Genomic DNA, 15,565 nt, shown 5'->3' with positions numbered 1-15,565 from the left:
TCATTCTTTATTATTATCATTTAATAATTTGATCTAACTTTATTCTAATTGCTTAGTTTTCTAAATTTATTTCCTATCATTATATTTCCGTATCTGCATTAGATTAGGGTTCAGTTTTTGTTTGTTTTTACTATTTTATGTTTCATATATAATCACAAAACACAAACTACTTATAACTATAGGGTTTTCAGTTGGTGACATGATAAACTGCATGCTTAGAGTCTCTACAAACCTTTGGAATCTTATTGAGAAAGATATAATTAGTGAAAGTCTAATTGCAACTGATTGATGTGATCTATGTAATAAAATTCTCAAGCTCATCTTTGTATATCCCAGAGTAATTCAGAGAGGGACACCCATTTTGACCGTAATAGTACACTTAGCATTCCAAAGCTACCCTAGAATTGTCCCATAGAGATTGATTGTAGTAAGAAAAGCTCAGGAATAATAGTGGTAAACGAGTTCTAGAAAAACAAATCTCCAGACAGAACAATTCTCTGTAAGGATAGTAGGAAGAATATATTGTGGTCAATAGGATGGGAACTTCTCTTGAAGCTTCCACATCTTCTTACCTGGAATCTATGCAACTCCATTTTCTCATAAATGCTGATGTTCAAAATCCTGGCATAAAAGGTTAGGTGAAGGAAGGGGGAAGAAGGAACATAATTAAATACAAAAAAATGATTTTTTTTGAACGTGCGCCAAATTAATATGTTTTTGCTACTGTGCAAATGCCCTTGGTGTGACTTTGCTAATTGATTTTTCTTTATTGTAATAATCTATTTGTTTTCCACGTTAATAAAATGCTTTATGATTTAAGCCTAGTGTTTGTAATAAAACTTTTGAGTTGGACAAAACTATTTCTTCGAAACTGCTCGGGTTATTTTGTTTTTCATATTTCCTTAATAGTTTCTTGATATTTAGGTGAGTGACAATCCATGTATCAGATGAAGTTGTTCCTTTAGGAAGTTTATTTATGTTAAGTCCAGGAAGACTATAACATTACAAATATGCATATTGTTTTCATTTTGCAGCATATTATTTTCGTGTTATACACACAGTCCGTGTTGCAGCTAGTTTGGGACAAAAGAGTGATACAAATATCCAAGCAAATCAAGGAAGCAAAAAGCCTATAGATACATGGAAAATAAAAATGCTATATGATGGGGAGTGCCCATTGTGTATGCGTGAGGTTTAGTTTCCTTACACTTGTAGCCTTTTAGAAATTATAGTTGGTGTTTCTAACAACTTACCCAATAAAAAATACTCTAGCAAATATTTTTGTAAAAAAATGTTCTTCCCTTCTTGGTATACTTGTCACTAGCATGGGTGGATTTTATAATAATGACAAAAAATGGGAAATAGATTAATAGTAAATGCCATTAGCTATATTCTTGTTGAGATGATTATGACATTTAATTAAATGATTTTAGGCAATTGGTTCTTTTAATATGTGTTTCAATATGTAACTCAAAGGATTCCATTTGAAATTGTAAAAAGCATTCTTGTGATCGTGTTCAACTTTATTTCTTTGCTTGAGGAAAAAACATGGAGGGGGTACATGTAGGTTACAGGATTTTGGCCGAAATTATAAAAGAATGCGTTGGATTTTTCTGTTCCTTGAACTCTCTGCTCACCATGATCTGAAATGTTTATGAGAAAAAATACATTCAATTTGATTCCAGAAGCAAATTAACTATACTGATATAGATTGTGGAAATTTGGTATCTTTGAGCTTTTGATCTTGTGTAATGTTCCTTTTCTTGAATAGGATTTAATAATAAATAAATAATTAAGCAATATAATTTATTAAATAAATAATAGTAAAGAACTTAATAGATTAACAATATTAATTATAAAGATAATTAAATGAATAATATAATGTAAATGTATAAAATTATAATATGGTTAATCCAATAATATTAATATTATGAAAGTAAAATAAAATAAGTTAATTAATCAATAATAATTAATAATTAAAACTAATAAAATTATATAAATATAAAAATAAAAATAAGATGTATATAAAATAATAAATTTGGAATATAACATAATTACACTAAGTTAAGTTAATGAATGGTCAAGAGGCACAAAGGGAAAAGTTGTGACTCCCATAAATATAAGATATAAAAAGGGAGAAGAAAACTTTATTTGGAAGGGGGGAGAAAAAGGAAGAAAAAATACTATATGAATTAATTAAGGGTATTGAATATGAAAATTATGAGTCCTTCAAAGGGCAACAACGATGAAGGGTTGCGACTCTTTTAAAGGGTGGTAATCATAAAAGGTTGCGACTCTTCCAAAGGGCAATAGTAATGAAGTTTTGTGATTCTTCAAAGGAATAGAAATTGTAAATAGGTTGTCACCATCGCAAAGGGCAGACATGATGAAGAGGTGTAACTCTTCTCCACCTTGGAAGATATAAAGGAAGAATGTTTCATTTGCAAAACGAGGGAGAGAAATTTGGGAAATAAAATATTACTCTCAAAGGCAATAATGAAAAGTGGTGACTCAATTCTAATGAGAAGTGGTGACCTTTTCAATAAAGTATAAAGGAGATTTCATTCTAAGAAAAAAAGGAGCAACAATAAAATATTATTAATCAATTTTTGAGAGCAAAGGTGAAGTAAATATTGATCCTAAAAGGGGACATTATAGTGGTATAAGAGCATGATCCTATCATCCTACGGAGTAAAAGATAAACTGCGAATCATCAAATAAGAAAGTATTAAAGGGAATATTCATCATTCAATCACAAGAGAAAAAGCAATATCATCATTCAACATTGGACAATAAAACAACATGAAAGTTTGACAAGTCTCAATTTCTAATATAGAGACACATATCATTGCAATGGTATCTATTAAGAGCAAGGCTAAAGAATAAAACAAAAGGAATGTTGTAGTATAAAAAATAATGATTATTTGAAATGACCCCTTCTCACTAGTGCTTAGATTTAATGGAGTTTGGCCTGTAATTGGACCTCCCGTAGGCCAAGGTGTTCATGAGAGCCTGTCATCCTACGGAGTAAAAGATAAACCGTGAATCATCAAATACAAAAGTATTAAACAGAATCTTCATCATTCAATCACAAGAGGAAAAACAATATCATCATTCAACATTGGACAATAAAACAACACGAAAGTTTGACAAGTCTCAATTTCTAATATAGAGACACATATCATTGCAATGATATCTATTAAGAGCAAGGCTAAAGAATGAAACAAAAAGAATGTTGTAGTATAAAAAATAATGATTATTTGAAATGCCCCCTTCTCACTAGTGCTCAGATTTAATGGAGTTTGGCCTATAATTGGACCCCCCATAGGCCAAGGTGTTCAGGAGAGGGTCGCGTGGGCAATTTCTTATTGTTGCCATAGTTTTCCTGTAGCCACAAACTTCATGCGGCAACATGATTCTTGCAACAATCAACTTCCTGCAGTCATAAACTTCTTGTAACCTATGATATTATTTGTACTTAATATTAATTATATTTTAACATTACTTAATGTGCAATTGCATATAATTTGAAAATAGGGGGAATCTTTCAAAAAGTGAAATTAAATATTATTTTTATTTCTTCGAAAAGGAGGCCAACCTTTTGAGGAAAAGAATAAATAGGGAGGGAAGCCTCATTGTTGGATATTGAATGCGTTGTCATCTACTTTGCTTGATAACTTGTGAAGCCAAGGGTTTCTGCAGTTTGCTGTTGCTACAATACCATTGCTATAGTAACATCCAAATATTTTGGGCAATTTCTAGGTTCCCATCTATTTATATTTTGCATTGTTTTGAGGCTAGATGTGAATCTTTCAAGGGCATTTGTAGGGATTTAGTAATTGTGGAAGCATTGTAATATGATTTATATCAGAATTTAATATCAGCTAGCTATCATTTTGAAGGGATTAGAATATTATTGAAATTTACATGGTAGGTATTGGTCCTAATGTCATATTGTTGTAGATGCATATTTTATCATGTGTAACCAATGCTTATATTTGAAGAAAATACAAAAACATTTGCATCTTCATTGTTAGAAACTTTGGAGGTTTTGCAAGCATATCTATTAAAGTTTGGTGTTTAGAAAAAAATGGAATTTAGATCAGCATTATATTCCTTGCGTGAAAAGTGTTTGATGAAATTGTCAGGTCAAGAAATCAAAATTTCAAATTTAGAATTTGCAAGGGATACTATAGTGGCATTAGAATTTTTGATCATGCCATCCTAGAGGGTTGAAGTTTCATATGCAGCCACAACAACGAGGTTACCATAGATATTACTACTCATAGGAGAGTAGAACAAAAGGAAAATCAGTTCAAGAATATATGTAATTTCTCATTTTTTGGACTGTCAAATTTTTGGGACTATTTTCTTATAACTTAAGATTCAGGCATTTAATAGTTGTTCTTCCCTTTATTTTATAGGAAATATCATTCATTTGTGTTGTAATAAAGAGATAGAATCTCAACCCCTATATATATTATGAGGAGAGACACGACTTGCCAAAAAATATATTTAACATTTATCATTAATAAATAACTAATATATTCTTATATATAATATATTATTAATATTATATTATCCATTAATATTATTATTACATATCATCCATTAATTATAATATTATTGATAAGTATTATTATATGATATAAATAATAAATTAAATTATTTATTTAAATATCATTTTAAGTTCGTGCTCTATTAATATCATCATTATGAAATGATATTAAATAAAGTATTATAATCTTTTATATTATGATATAATATAATATTTTTTATTTGTATTATATTTGTTCATTAATATATAATACTAAATTATTTTAATATGCTATATTAATAATATACATAATTTAATAATAAATAATAATATAAATTATTCATTAATTTATTATTTCAAAATAGGGACATCACAGTCATCCCCTCTCAAGTTTTGCTTTTCCTCAAGCAAATACTTGAAGCAAACATGATGTAGACACATAAATGCATGAATGCACGATGTAGACAGATGATGCATGAAGACACGAAGCATACATGATGTAAACACATAATACACACATCATGCAATTGCTTGATTAAATCTTGTAATTTGCAATTTTTAGGGGTTAGAGAAAGGGTTTACAAATTTTTCTTCCTTACTGTACTTGAATGTGGTCCTTGCAACCACAAAATCATTAGTACAAATACATATATAAATTTCAAGTAAAGGTGTGTCACGATAAATTAAGTTCAAACTAATTTCATACTAAACCCAAGAGCAGGACTTTGACCCCCTTGGCCTCGGTGACAGGTGGTAGGAATCTACACGAGGTGGCCTACTTAGTAGGATGCTTGTTTTCTTCCATATTTTAACTTTATCCCGATCTAAGCCCAAGGCGGGACTTTGATCCCCTTGGCCTTGATGGCAGGTGTTAGGCATCCATCAAGGTGGTCTACTTAGATAATTAATATATCGTTCTAGGTTTAGAGGAATAACTACAATAGGGTGCCCTATTACCCAACCCTAGGCCCAAGGGCAGATCTTCTACCCCCCTCGGCCCCATATCATATGGAGTATTGTACCTAGTCGACCTCACCATTCCCCCTTGTTGTAATTACCAGACTCTGATCATTACTCCCAAGATAGTGCCTTTGTATGATGTAACCTAAGCCCATCCCACCACAGGCCTTACCTAGTGCCCTTGTATGATGTAGCTCATGCCCATTCCACCGCAAGCCTTACCTAGGGCCCTTGTATGATGTAGCACAACCCATTCCATCGGTCCTTATGTTATCTTGTAAAGAAATAATCTCATATAGTAAAAATATAAATATATATAGTATTTGTTCACATAATCAAACATATATCATTTATCATTTCATATGATTTTGACACGTACCTTTCCTTGATCCTTTACCTCAATTTTATGGATTTAATCTAATTATAGCTTTCTTCAATTCTTGATATATAAGCTATTTAGTATGCATAAGAAGATGATGTTGATCCATATTAATATTTAATTCTTTCTTCCTAGTAATGTGCTCAAAATAATGTTGTGATTCTGATATATTCTCTTGTATACTTAAGGGTTATTAGAGGCCTTAGTTCAATTGCTCCTTTGATTTATATCCTTATGATTATGTGTCCAATAATAGAAAAATTCAATCCTCTATAATGAGTAGGGTCCACTTGAAAAAACCTCTCTTGGTTTATTCTAAAAACTTCATTTAGGCTCTTATTCGTTGCTGGAATCATCAACATGATTCTAATCATTATATCCCCAAAGGTAGCACCTCAACGAACGACTCTTGATGAAGTGCTTGAACCACCATTTTTCTCATTCGTAGCGAAATTTCTTATTGAGTGTTTCTCAAATATTTACTAATGTTATAGTCTTTAGCATCAAATTATTGTTATATGCTTCAAAGCATATGATTAATGAAAAGTATATTCCTTTTAACGACTGAATTTAATGTTCAGAATGCTATTTTGGTATTTATCTAATTTGTTTTTCTTTCTTCAATCATCATATCCTTATAAACTTTTTGACCTTAACTATGGAAGAAATCAAATGTTTTAAATAACTTATTTGCTGACTGTATGTAGGTTATCTGGGACTCCTTACTCTCCCCTGGGTAGGAATTTTCCTCTCCAAATCGTTCCTTTTTTTGATTATGTATGACATGCGGATGACTCTCTTATTTGCATGTTGTTCAAACATTCGTATGGTGACTGAATGAATTTTCTTGATGGTGCTCTTAGGATCTATGTATATATATTCGTCTCTCCCAATGAGTGGGCTATGTCAACAACTTCTACCTTTTCTACTAGTAACCTAATGGAGTTCACAATATCACATCTAGGTATACGATGATATTATTTCCTCTGTAGCATGTTTTAGTCATATCGAAAGAGCTCTTTTGTTCTTCGCTTGTGTAAAATCCTTGGATTTTTCAATCTCTCGAAGAATTCTCTTTTCTAATACTCATTTCTTCTCCCTTCTGTTATTTTCCAGCTACACATCATACTCTTCTTTAATATCAATATACCAATTTATGGGATGTGTATTTTTTTATATATACACATTCTATGCTTTATTTGTGTATTTTCCTCTTCAATTAATGTTTCATAATAGCTTTGAACATTTCTTTTATCTGTCCTAAACAATTATATGCATGTAATTTCTCCATCCATTTGTCTCATTTCTCTATGCTTGTTTGATGATGCTCGGCTATATATTTTCAGTTGATTATCTATTGCTTTCTCTACCGCTATCCCTGATTTCATCTTTCTCTCTTCTATGTGTTTAAAGTTATGGAATGTTTGAATAAATTTACAAAACTTTGTGCAACTCCACCGAGTACCCAACCAAAATTGCCAAGTCTTATTTATTTATTTTCAAAAGTAAGATATTTTTGGACCATTCAATTTCCATTCGCATAGATATTTTCTTAGAACTTCAATAAATTATAACGTTCCAATAGGCATTATTATTTGCATTTTATTTTTAACCTTTTCAGAAGAAGTTGCGCTGGTATTAGTGGAGGACATTGTTGCAAATATAAGTGGTAAGTTAATATTTTTCCCCTGTAATCTTGCGAAAATCCCAATCATGTAGAAACCCTAGAATCCTTTATTTTCTTATTCGCTAATCTCTGCCTACAAAATGATATAGTCCTCTAATTACTCTATTCCTTTTAGTTTAATTGTAGTCCCAATAGTCTTAATTTGTTAATGGGGTTTATTGTATAGAATGCCCTAAGAAAGGCAACATAACTGTTATTGCTCCCTTGAATGTGCCTCAAACCCCTTTCATATGTGTTGTCACGGACACAGCTATTTCTTCGTTAGTCCTCCAAAAGAATGTCCTTCTTCCTTTATGATATTGCAATGGTTGTTTGAGAGATGGCGTTACAATTGCCATTCCCGTCAAGTGGAGTTATCGTGCTTTTAATTTTATGCCATGTAGTTAGTGATTTTGTCGAATATAATGGTCATCCTCTATGTCTATGAAATGGAAATTACTGTTGTTGAATGGAATGGCTTTTATATCGATCTCCAACTCGATTATATCCAAGGACGCGATAGAAATATATTACTGAACTTTCTTAGAGCTTCAACCCGACCCAAATTATTGTGACTGAACAATAAACTCTAGGTTGCGTACCCATAAGTATGTATAGGCCTTTCTTTACACCCAAAGCCATTTACATCGCAAAGCTTATTCAGAAGTGTAGTCAATAAATCCATTCTAACAGCAAATCCATTCTTGAGTCATAACATAGCTTGAGATTTTCACTGGTCTCATTGAAGCTTCCAATAACATCAGTTCTAAGCTAATTTTGTCTGCATATGCTGAAAAATTCTTGTAGTTTTAATGGTGATATGATAGGCTAGCAGAATCGGTGCTCTGATACCACTTGTAATGTCTCATTTTTTAGACTATCAATATTTTGGGACTTATCTTCTTATAATATAAGATTCAGGTGTTTAATAGTTGTTCCTCCCTCATATTTTATAGGAAACATCATTCATTTGTGTTGTAATAAAGAGATAGAATCTCTACCCCTATATATATTATGAGGAGAGACACGACTATCCTAAAAATATATTTAACATTTATCAGTAATAAATAACTAACATATCCTTATATATAATATATTATTAATAGTATATTATCCATTAATATTATTGTACATATCATCCATTAATTGTAATATTATTGATAAGTATTATTATATGATATAAATAATGAATTATATTATATTATTTATTTAAATATCATTTTAAATTCATGCTCTATTATTATCATCATTATGAAATGATATTAAATAAAGTATTATAATCTTTTATATTATGATATAATATAATATATTATATTTCTATTATATTTGCTCATTAATCTATAATATTAAATTACTTTAATATGCTATATTAATGATATATTTAATTTAATAATAAATTATTCATTAATTTATTTTTATTTATTATTTCAAAATAGAGACATCACAATATACCTTTAGAAGAAATGGGTGACAGGGGAGGAGAAGAATCGCCAAGAAATGAGGGTTAGACACTCTTCACCGTATGACAACCCACTCTCGTCCACCTCGGTTTGCATCCCGTACACTCATTCTTCCCTTGGCCATCTTCCGTACGCCTAGCAACTTACATTTTGATAGTACAGACCTCAATTGCCATTCCATACGGACCCTATAGTCGTACAACCACCTTGCTAAGGACGTGGGACCCTCCTTTTGCCGAACACCAATCACATCTTCTGCCACTATACATGTTCTCACCTTCAGATCGTACGGATTAATTCCCCCTTCTAGCATTTTGTCCACCAAGTTAGTGTATGGTCACACTTGTTGATTCCATCGTATGACACATTTAGGCATACACTTCCGTCATAGGGGAGAACTGGAACATTATAGTGGTGTCAAAATTGGTGTTCTTGCCAGCCTGTGGAGTGTTGAGATCGAATGATGCACTAAGAGTCCTAAGAATTAGTCAACAAAGGCTCCACGAACAAGTGAAAGAAACACTCAACCTCTTAGCGGGTAGAAGGTCATTGATGACGATTTTAATTCTTAGGGTCAAGTGTCAGGAATAAAAAACACTCACTTTGGTTGAATCATTGAAGGTAAATCAAGCAAGATTCGGTGATGGGTGGATGAGGGAGTGACATATCTCTGAAGGATTATATAGAATTGTGAATGAAGTATTCGTCATCTTAGCACAATTTACTCTTCAACAATAATTTGAAGCGGGAGATTGATAAGTGGCTATAGGATGAAGTCATACAAACATTAGAGGACATGGACAAAAAAAAGACTCTAATTGCCCCTTTGGATGGCGAACAACAAAAGTGTCAAGACAACTAGAAGGTTGAAGCTGGAGAAATCATCGATGATTTAAACAAAGTTGATGATGGACAAATATTTGAGGTAGGGAACAAAACAAAATATAAGATCTTAAACATGATGAGAACCAAGCCAATATTGAGTGAACTCTCATAATATTGTTAGTGTGTGGAAGGAGAGCAAGGTTACAAATATTTTGGAGCGTATAGTTAACGATTTAGAGTTCCATTAAGGGAATCATGAACCTAAAAGTGTAGGCGTTAAGCAATACTCATTTGTAGGAACAATTGCTACCATTATTTGATTATGAAGTCTATCCACTCGTAGTGATCATGAAGGATTACATTGGTGAATTTCAAGTTTGGCATATTTGGGGTCCTGAAGACTATGGACATGATAGTGTTTTAATCAAAGTGGTCCAACGAAATTTTGTCAACAATTCACTCATTACACCTACGTGGTTGGTTTGGGATCCTGGAGCTGATGACATTTTGTTCAATTACGGATTGCTTGAGGGTAAGCAATCTTTGGGCAGCGAGGATTTGTGATGTCCCGAATTTTATTGTAATAATTAATTAATTAATTGGTTCTTGGAATTACATTTAATAATAAAGGACCTTTAATTTATTAATAAATATGAGGCCTAAATTAAATAATATTGTCGGCTTGTACATGTAATTCTCTAGATCCTTCTTAGAGGCCTTTTTAAGGCAATGGGTGGGCATTGCAATTCATCATGGATTGTATTTGATTTCTCATTGTATTTCTAGAGGCTGAAGGTGTAATGCCCTGCTCGGAGATCCTTGGAACAAAGATGAAATACAAGCCAAGATATTTTTCTTTTTACAAGTATGAGTGCACATGACAACATCATACATGGATCACATAGATCACAACGAAAGACTTAACCACCATCCCGGCAACCAACGAATCTCCAAACTCCACTACCTGAATTGTGACACACAACAGGAAATTGAAATCCAAAATGACAACAATACAAAGAATCTAAGATCTATTAGAGCATGGTAATTTAAGTAAACCCAAAGGGTACTAGAATCACCAAAAATTGATCCCCGAAAACCAGTGGAGATGCCTCCTATTTTCCATGTGAGGACCACAGATTGATAGGTTTTTGCACAAAGATGTGCAGTATGCCCCGCGAGGAAGTGCCTTTTGTGCGAGGATGTGCACCATGCGGCGTGAGAAAGTGCTTGGCCAAACAGGCAAAGCACCCAACACTGGTGTTGGGTTTCGCACGAGAAAGTGCCAAAGGCCATGCGAAGAAACCCAACACACCATGAGAGATCTTGCATCCTCACGTGAGGAAGCACGATTTCGTGCGAGATCCCAGGACAACACGCCAAAACCAAAAAGGTAATGAAACTAAGGGATAAACTTTCTCCACATCGGGGAGTACTGGATCCACAATTCGAGTTGTAAACACTCGAACACAATACTAAAAGACGGAAACATCTAACCATCTAACAAGCAGAAAAGGTAAAGTACAAAAGGTAACATCGTAGTGTACTTAAACCAACATCGCAATAACTGAAAACAACATCGCAATGTGCATAACAACCAAACTAAGTACACGGTTCCTTCTAACCATAATAGCATCATAAGACCATCGTGGGCCCTAGACATCCCCCACGTGTAACATCCCAAGCTACCGATTAGATCGTCGATACTATCATATAATGGACGTCACTACTAAAACATGCTACAACATAAGCATAAGGAAATCTAACATGCTAGAAGTAAAGCATAAGGTAATCCTACAAATATGTCTATCATATGCTAATCATCATAATAAGGAAATGCAACAGTAGCTAACATCATCTAACATGATATACAAGCATATCAATGAAAGCATAAATCACAATAAAGCATACTTCGAGACCCGAAGTACCAAGTGAAAACATCCAGCAACGATCGCACTAGGACAATAGACCGTCTTTGTACACCGGTCCCTAGCAGTGGTATGGGTAGCTATGCCTCCCAACCACGTGGCACCCGTAGGTCCACTCCTGCCATGCTGATGGAGATAATGATCCAACCACAAACACACATAAAGCAAACATCCATGGCTAATACACACGCTAGACAATATGATGACTAAAACCAAGAAAAAGAAAATGCATGAACTACAGGTTCTGGTCAGACACTCAATGGACTACTAAGTAGGGGTTGACATCATGGAGAGTCACTTGGCATCGACAAGCCCAAGCTCGGATCGTGCGGATTCAACTCCCTCAGCGGAAGGCTCAAGCATACAACATTTTTCATTATCTTAAGTTTTATTACCACCCAGTGTTTTATTTAGTTATCACTTATATAAAGCTCCCTCTGCCAACCTATGGTGCCATGATCGCCAGGCTGCGAGGTAGAAGCCCCTTCCATATGCTACCCTACCCTACCCATGCTCATCCAACGATGAGTGCTCAAAGGCATGCAAATTTCCAACCCAACCTCAATGATCATAACTTCCGGAAGTACCACGAAAGATCGGGCCTCGCAAGTCACTCGACAAATGTACGCGCACGTACTCGTGTGTAGTGCACCACCATCACGAAGATCATAACACAAGGATTGGATGAGAACACGAAGTAGAAAGTCACTCAACTGAGAACAGAGTTGGGAGGACGGTTGTGGCACACATCCCAATGCAACATAAAAGTGCAAAAAGGGTCTAATCGACATCCAGACGGATAATCCAAGTCCATGACAAAACTCATGCCAAGAAAACTCGAGGAAACAGGGCGACACACAAAACGAGGTAAAAACCCAAAAAATGGAAAACTTCAAAATTAAAACTCATTTTGCCTTTGGGTACAAAAACCCCAAAAATCCAATAATATTTGAGTTCAGACACCGTATGCAGAAACGGCCACCATAACGGTGTGAAACCCCAAACCCTCATCCCAAAAATAGGAAAAATGTTCATACTTGACCAACCGGGCAGAACCAACAAACAGAAACGGAGGGGAACACTAGCTCTTAACCTCCAGACAAGCAGCTACCAAAAACAGAAGCTAAAATGAAGCAGAAATGAGAAAACTAGAAAGCCCTACCTATTAGCAAAAGGGGCAGAAACTGAAATCAAGTTGATAAAATAAATAATCCGCCAACACTGCCAAAAGTGATAGCAAAGCAAGGTCTCCCAAGCTGGATCCAACGAGACTGATCCCGTGAAAATCTCACCCTCACAGCTCCCAGAATGAACAAAAATCCAATCCTTTAGAAGAGGATTTTAGAAAAGCTCTCCAAATTTCTAAATCCCAAAATAGAAAAGTGAGGAATCAAATTCCTCTTTCCAAACTTATTCACTTTTCAAGTGAATAGTCGGTTAGGGCAAATAGCCAATTAGACTAGCCAAACTCCAAATCGACCCAAACGAAAATAGGTTATTCCTCGTAACGGGAATTCACCTAAGGCAAAGCTGCCAGAAATTAAATCCAATAAGATTTAAAGCCCACAAACCCAAAATCACAGAAATCACTAAATAACTTTTGTGACAATGCAAACCTCTAAATGCATAGACACGCTTACTGGTTTAATCACATAATGTAGATGAGTTCGGATTTAATAATCATCGAAAGGTTTCAATTTAAACAATTAAAATAAGGATATGTCGACCATATAGGGACGACATTGGTAGAATCACTAACTCCATGTGCCACTGCTAGGGATATAATTCCTGCACACTAGAACACACGATCAAGTGCAATTGCATAATAATATCATAGCCGAAGCAATAATGCATTGAATACCTAATTAATCCATTTACATCACTCATGTTCGCATAAAGCATAAAGAGACAAGAATGATGTAAATTACCATAGCATAAAATCCATCACATAACATAATCAAAAAGTATGTCCAAATACTAGATGGTCAGGTATCATCATAGATCTACTATCATCTCAAAATGGCATCAACATGCAAATATGATAAACTGAACAACATAGCAGTAAAGCATGGTACTGAATCGAAGTATAACATTCGACCCTCAGGTCATCTCAAAGTACAAATAATAAGAGTATCAAGTATCTCTCGAATCAAAATAGACAAGGTACAAACTGCAAACATGAGAGGCACTACAGAAGGCTGAAGACAGTCTGTGCGCAGTTTCAAAGGTGGAAGATTCTCCCTATTCTGTCTTTTGTAGTTTTGGTGGTCCAGTGCCATCTTATTCTGTCGTTGGAGATATCATTCTAACATTTCACTTGTGTGCGAGATTTGTTAGTTGTTATTTGGCGATCATATTTATATTTGCTAGGATATTGTCTGATGTACATATGTCATCAAGAACTATCATTCGGAAATTAATGTATTTGCATCACAGAAGTTGGCGACTATCTCTGGAGTTAATTGTGTGTGGATCTACTAAATTTTGGCAAATATATGTTATAATATTACTTTCATTCAAAGGCATGGATTGTGCACAACTGAGTCATTAAGTTCAAATACTCAACGCCTCACCATTATCAACCATTACTACTTCCAAATCACTATATGGCAATACCAGTTGTAGCTCCTCTAACATCTTCCGTACGCCATAGACACTCTTCTTCACTGTACGACAACCCACTCTTGTCCACCACAATTTGCATCTTGTACACTCATTCTTCCCTTGGCCATCAACTGTACACCTAGTAACACCATAAGGACCCCGAGTCCCATTCCGTACGGGCCCCATTGCCGTACATCAACCTTGCGAAGGATGTAGAACCCTTCTTTTCCCATACACCAATCACATCTTCTGCCACCGTACATGCACTCACATTTTGTACGACAACCTCTTTTCCTCTCCATACTCATAGTCAGGCCATACGGATTAATTTCCCCCTCCAACATATGAACTTGACACCCTCCACCAAGTTAGTGTATGGTCACACTTGTTGACTCCACTGTATGACACATTCAGGCATGCACTTCCGTCCTAGGGTAGAATTGGAACATTACAACAAACCCCAGCGGCTCGCATGATCCTATTTCTTTAATAAGGAAAGCAACAATAGCTTATTTTTTATCCAACTCTTCTTTTTGAAAAAAAATCAAATAAAAAGAATGTACCCACTTAAACTCACTAAAAGATTACTGCATAAATTTAATGAGCTGGGGCAAGGAACAAATACAGTGGGTACATTGATTGGCTGAAAAGCTTCCCTCTCCTTGAGAATGAAGTATTTATGAACAAATTTCTCAGCAAACTTGAAGGTAGAAGATGGTCATTCTAATCTATGCTGGGTTTATTTCCCATCTAAATATAAGAATTGATGTTTGTTTTGTTTATTCTATACCTACCCTATTTAGAGAATTCTTTCAGATTTCGCTTCCCTTCTACTATACATTTTGAAAGATTTCCTATCTAAGCATAGGAAATATCAACTACCAATACATAACCTACCAAAAAGCGACACAGCCAAATATCATATTCTAATATAAAAGATTAAAATATGTGACTTCTGAACAAGGCAAAATCAGACCAGTGAGACTACAGCAGCACACACAGAATTCACATTCAAAACCTCAAGATGTTAGAAATGCACTGTTGCAGTGTAATGTTACAAGAAACTAAGACCATTACAAGTCGTACGGTTCAAATTTACAATCTATACATTAAACAGTGAATATAATAGATAGAAACTTAAAAATTCCATATATCACAAAAATTTACTTGAAAAGTCTCAAATTTTTCAAAATATGGAACTGAACATGA

General features: G+C 34.2%; 1 protein-coding gene across 5 annotated transcripts in view; it reads left to right on the top strand.

The window, feature by feature from the left end:
- Window positions 1–15,565, top strand: part of LOC149534136 (Putative thiol-disulfide oxidoreductase DCC) — a 291,905-nt gene that overhangs the window by 32,012 nt on the left and 244,328 nt on the right. For all 5 annotated transcript variants that reach the window (XM_089805389.1, XM_089805393.1, XM_089805390.1 and 2 more), the window contains exon 2: window positions 1,035–1,192. In XM_089805389.1, coding sequence (XP_089661515.1) covers window positions 1,035–1,192 — 158 coding nt within the window. The remainder of the gene's footprint in view (window positions 1–1,034; window positions 1,193–15,565) is intronic.

This window comes from Cupressus sempervirens, chromosome 10 (assembly GCF_028749045.1).
Source record: "Cupressus sempervirens isolate cs-2001-9-10 chromosome 10, ASM2874904v1, whole genome shotgun sequence".
Taxonomy (NCBI): Eukaryota; Viridiplantae; Streptophyta; class Pinopsida; order Cupressales; family Cupressaceae; genus Cupressus; species Cupressus sempervirens.
The sequence above is the reverse complement of the archived record's forward strand: the minus strand, read 5'-3'. Positions and strand labels throughout refer to the sequence as shown.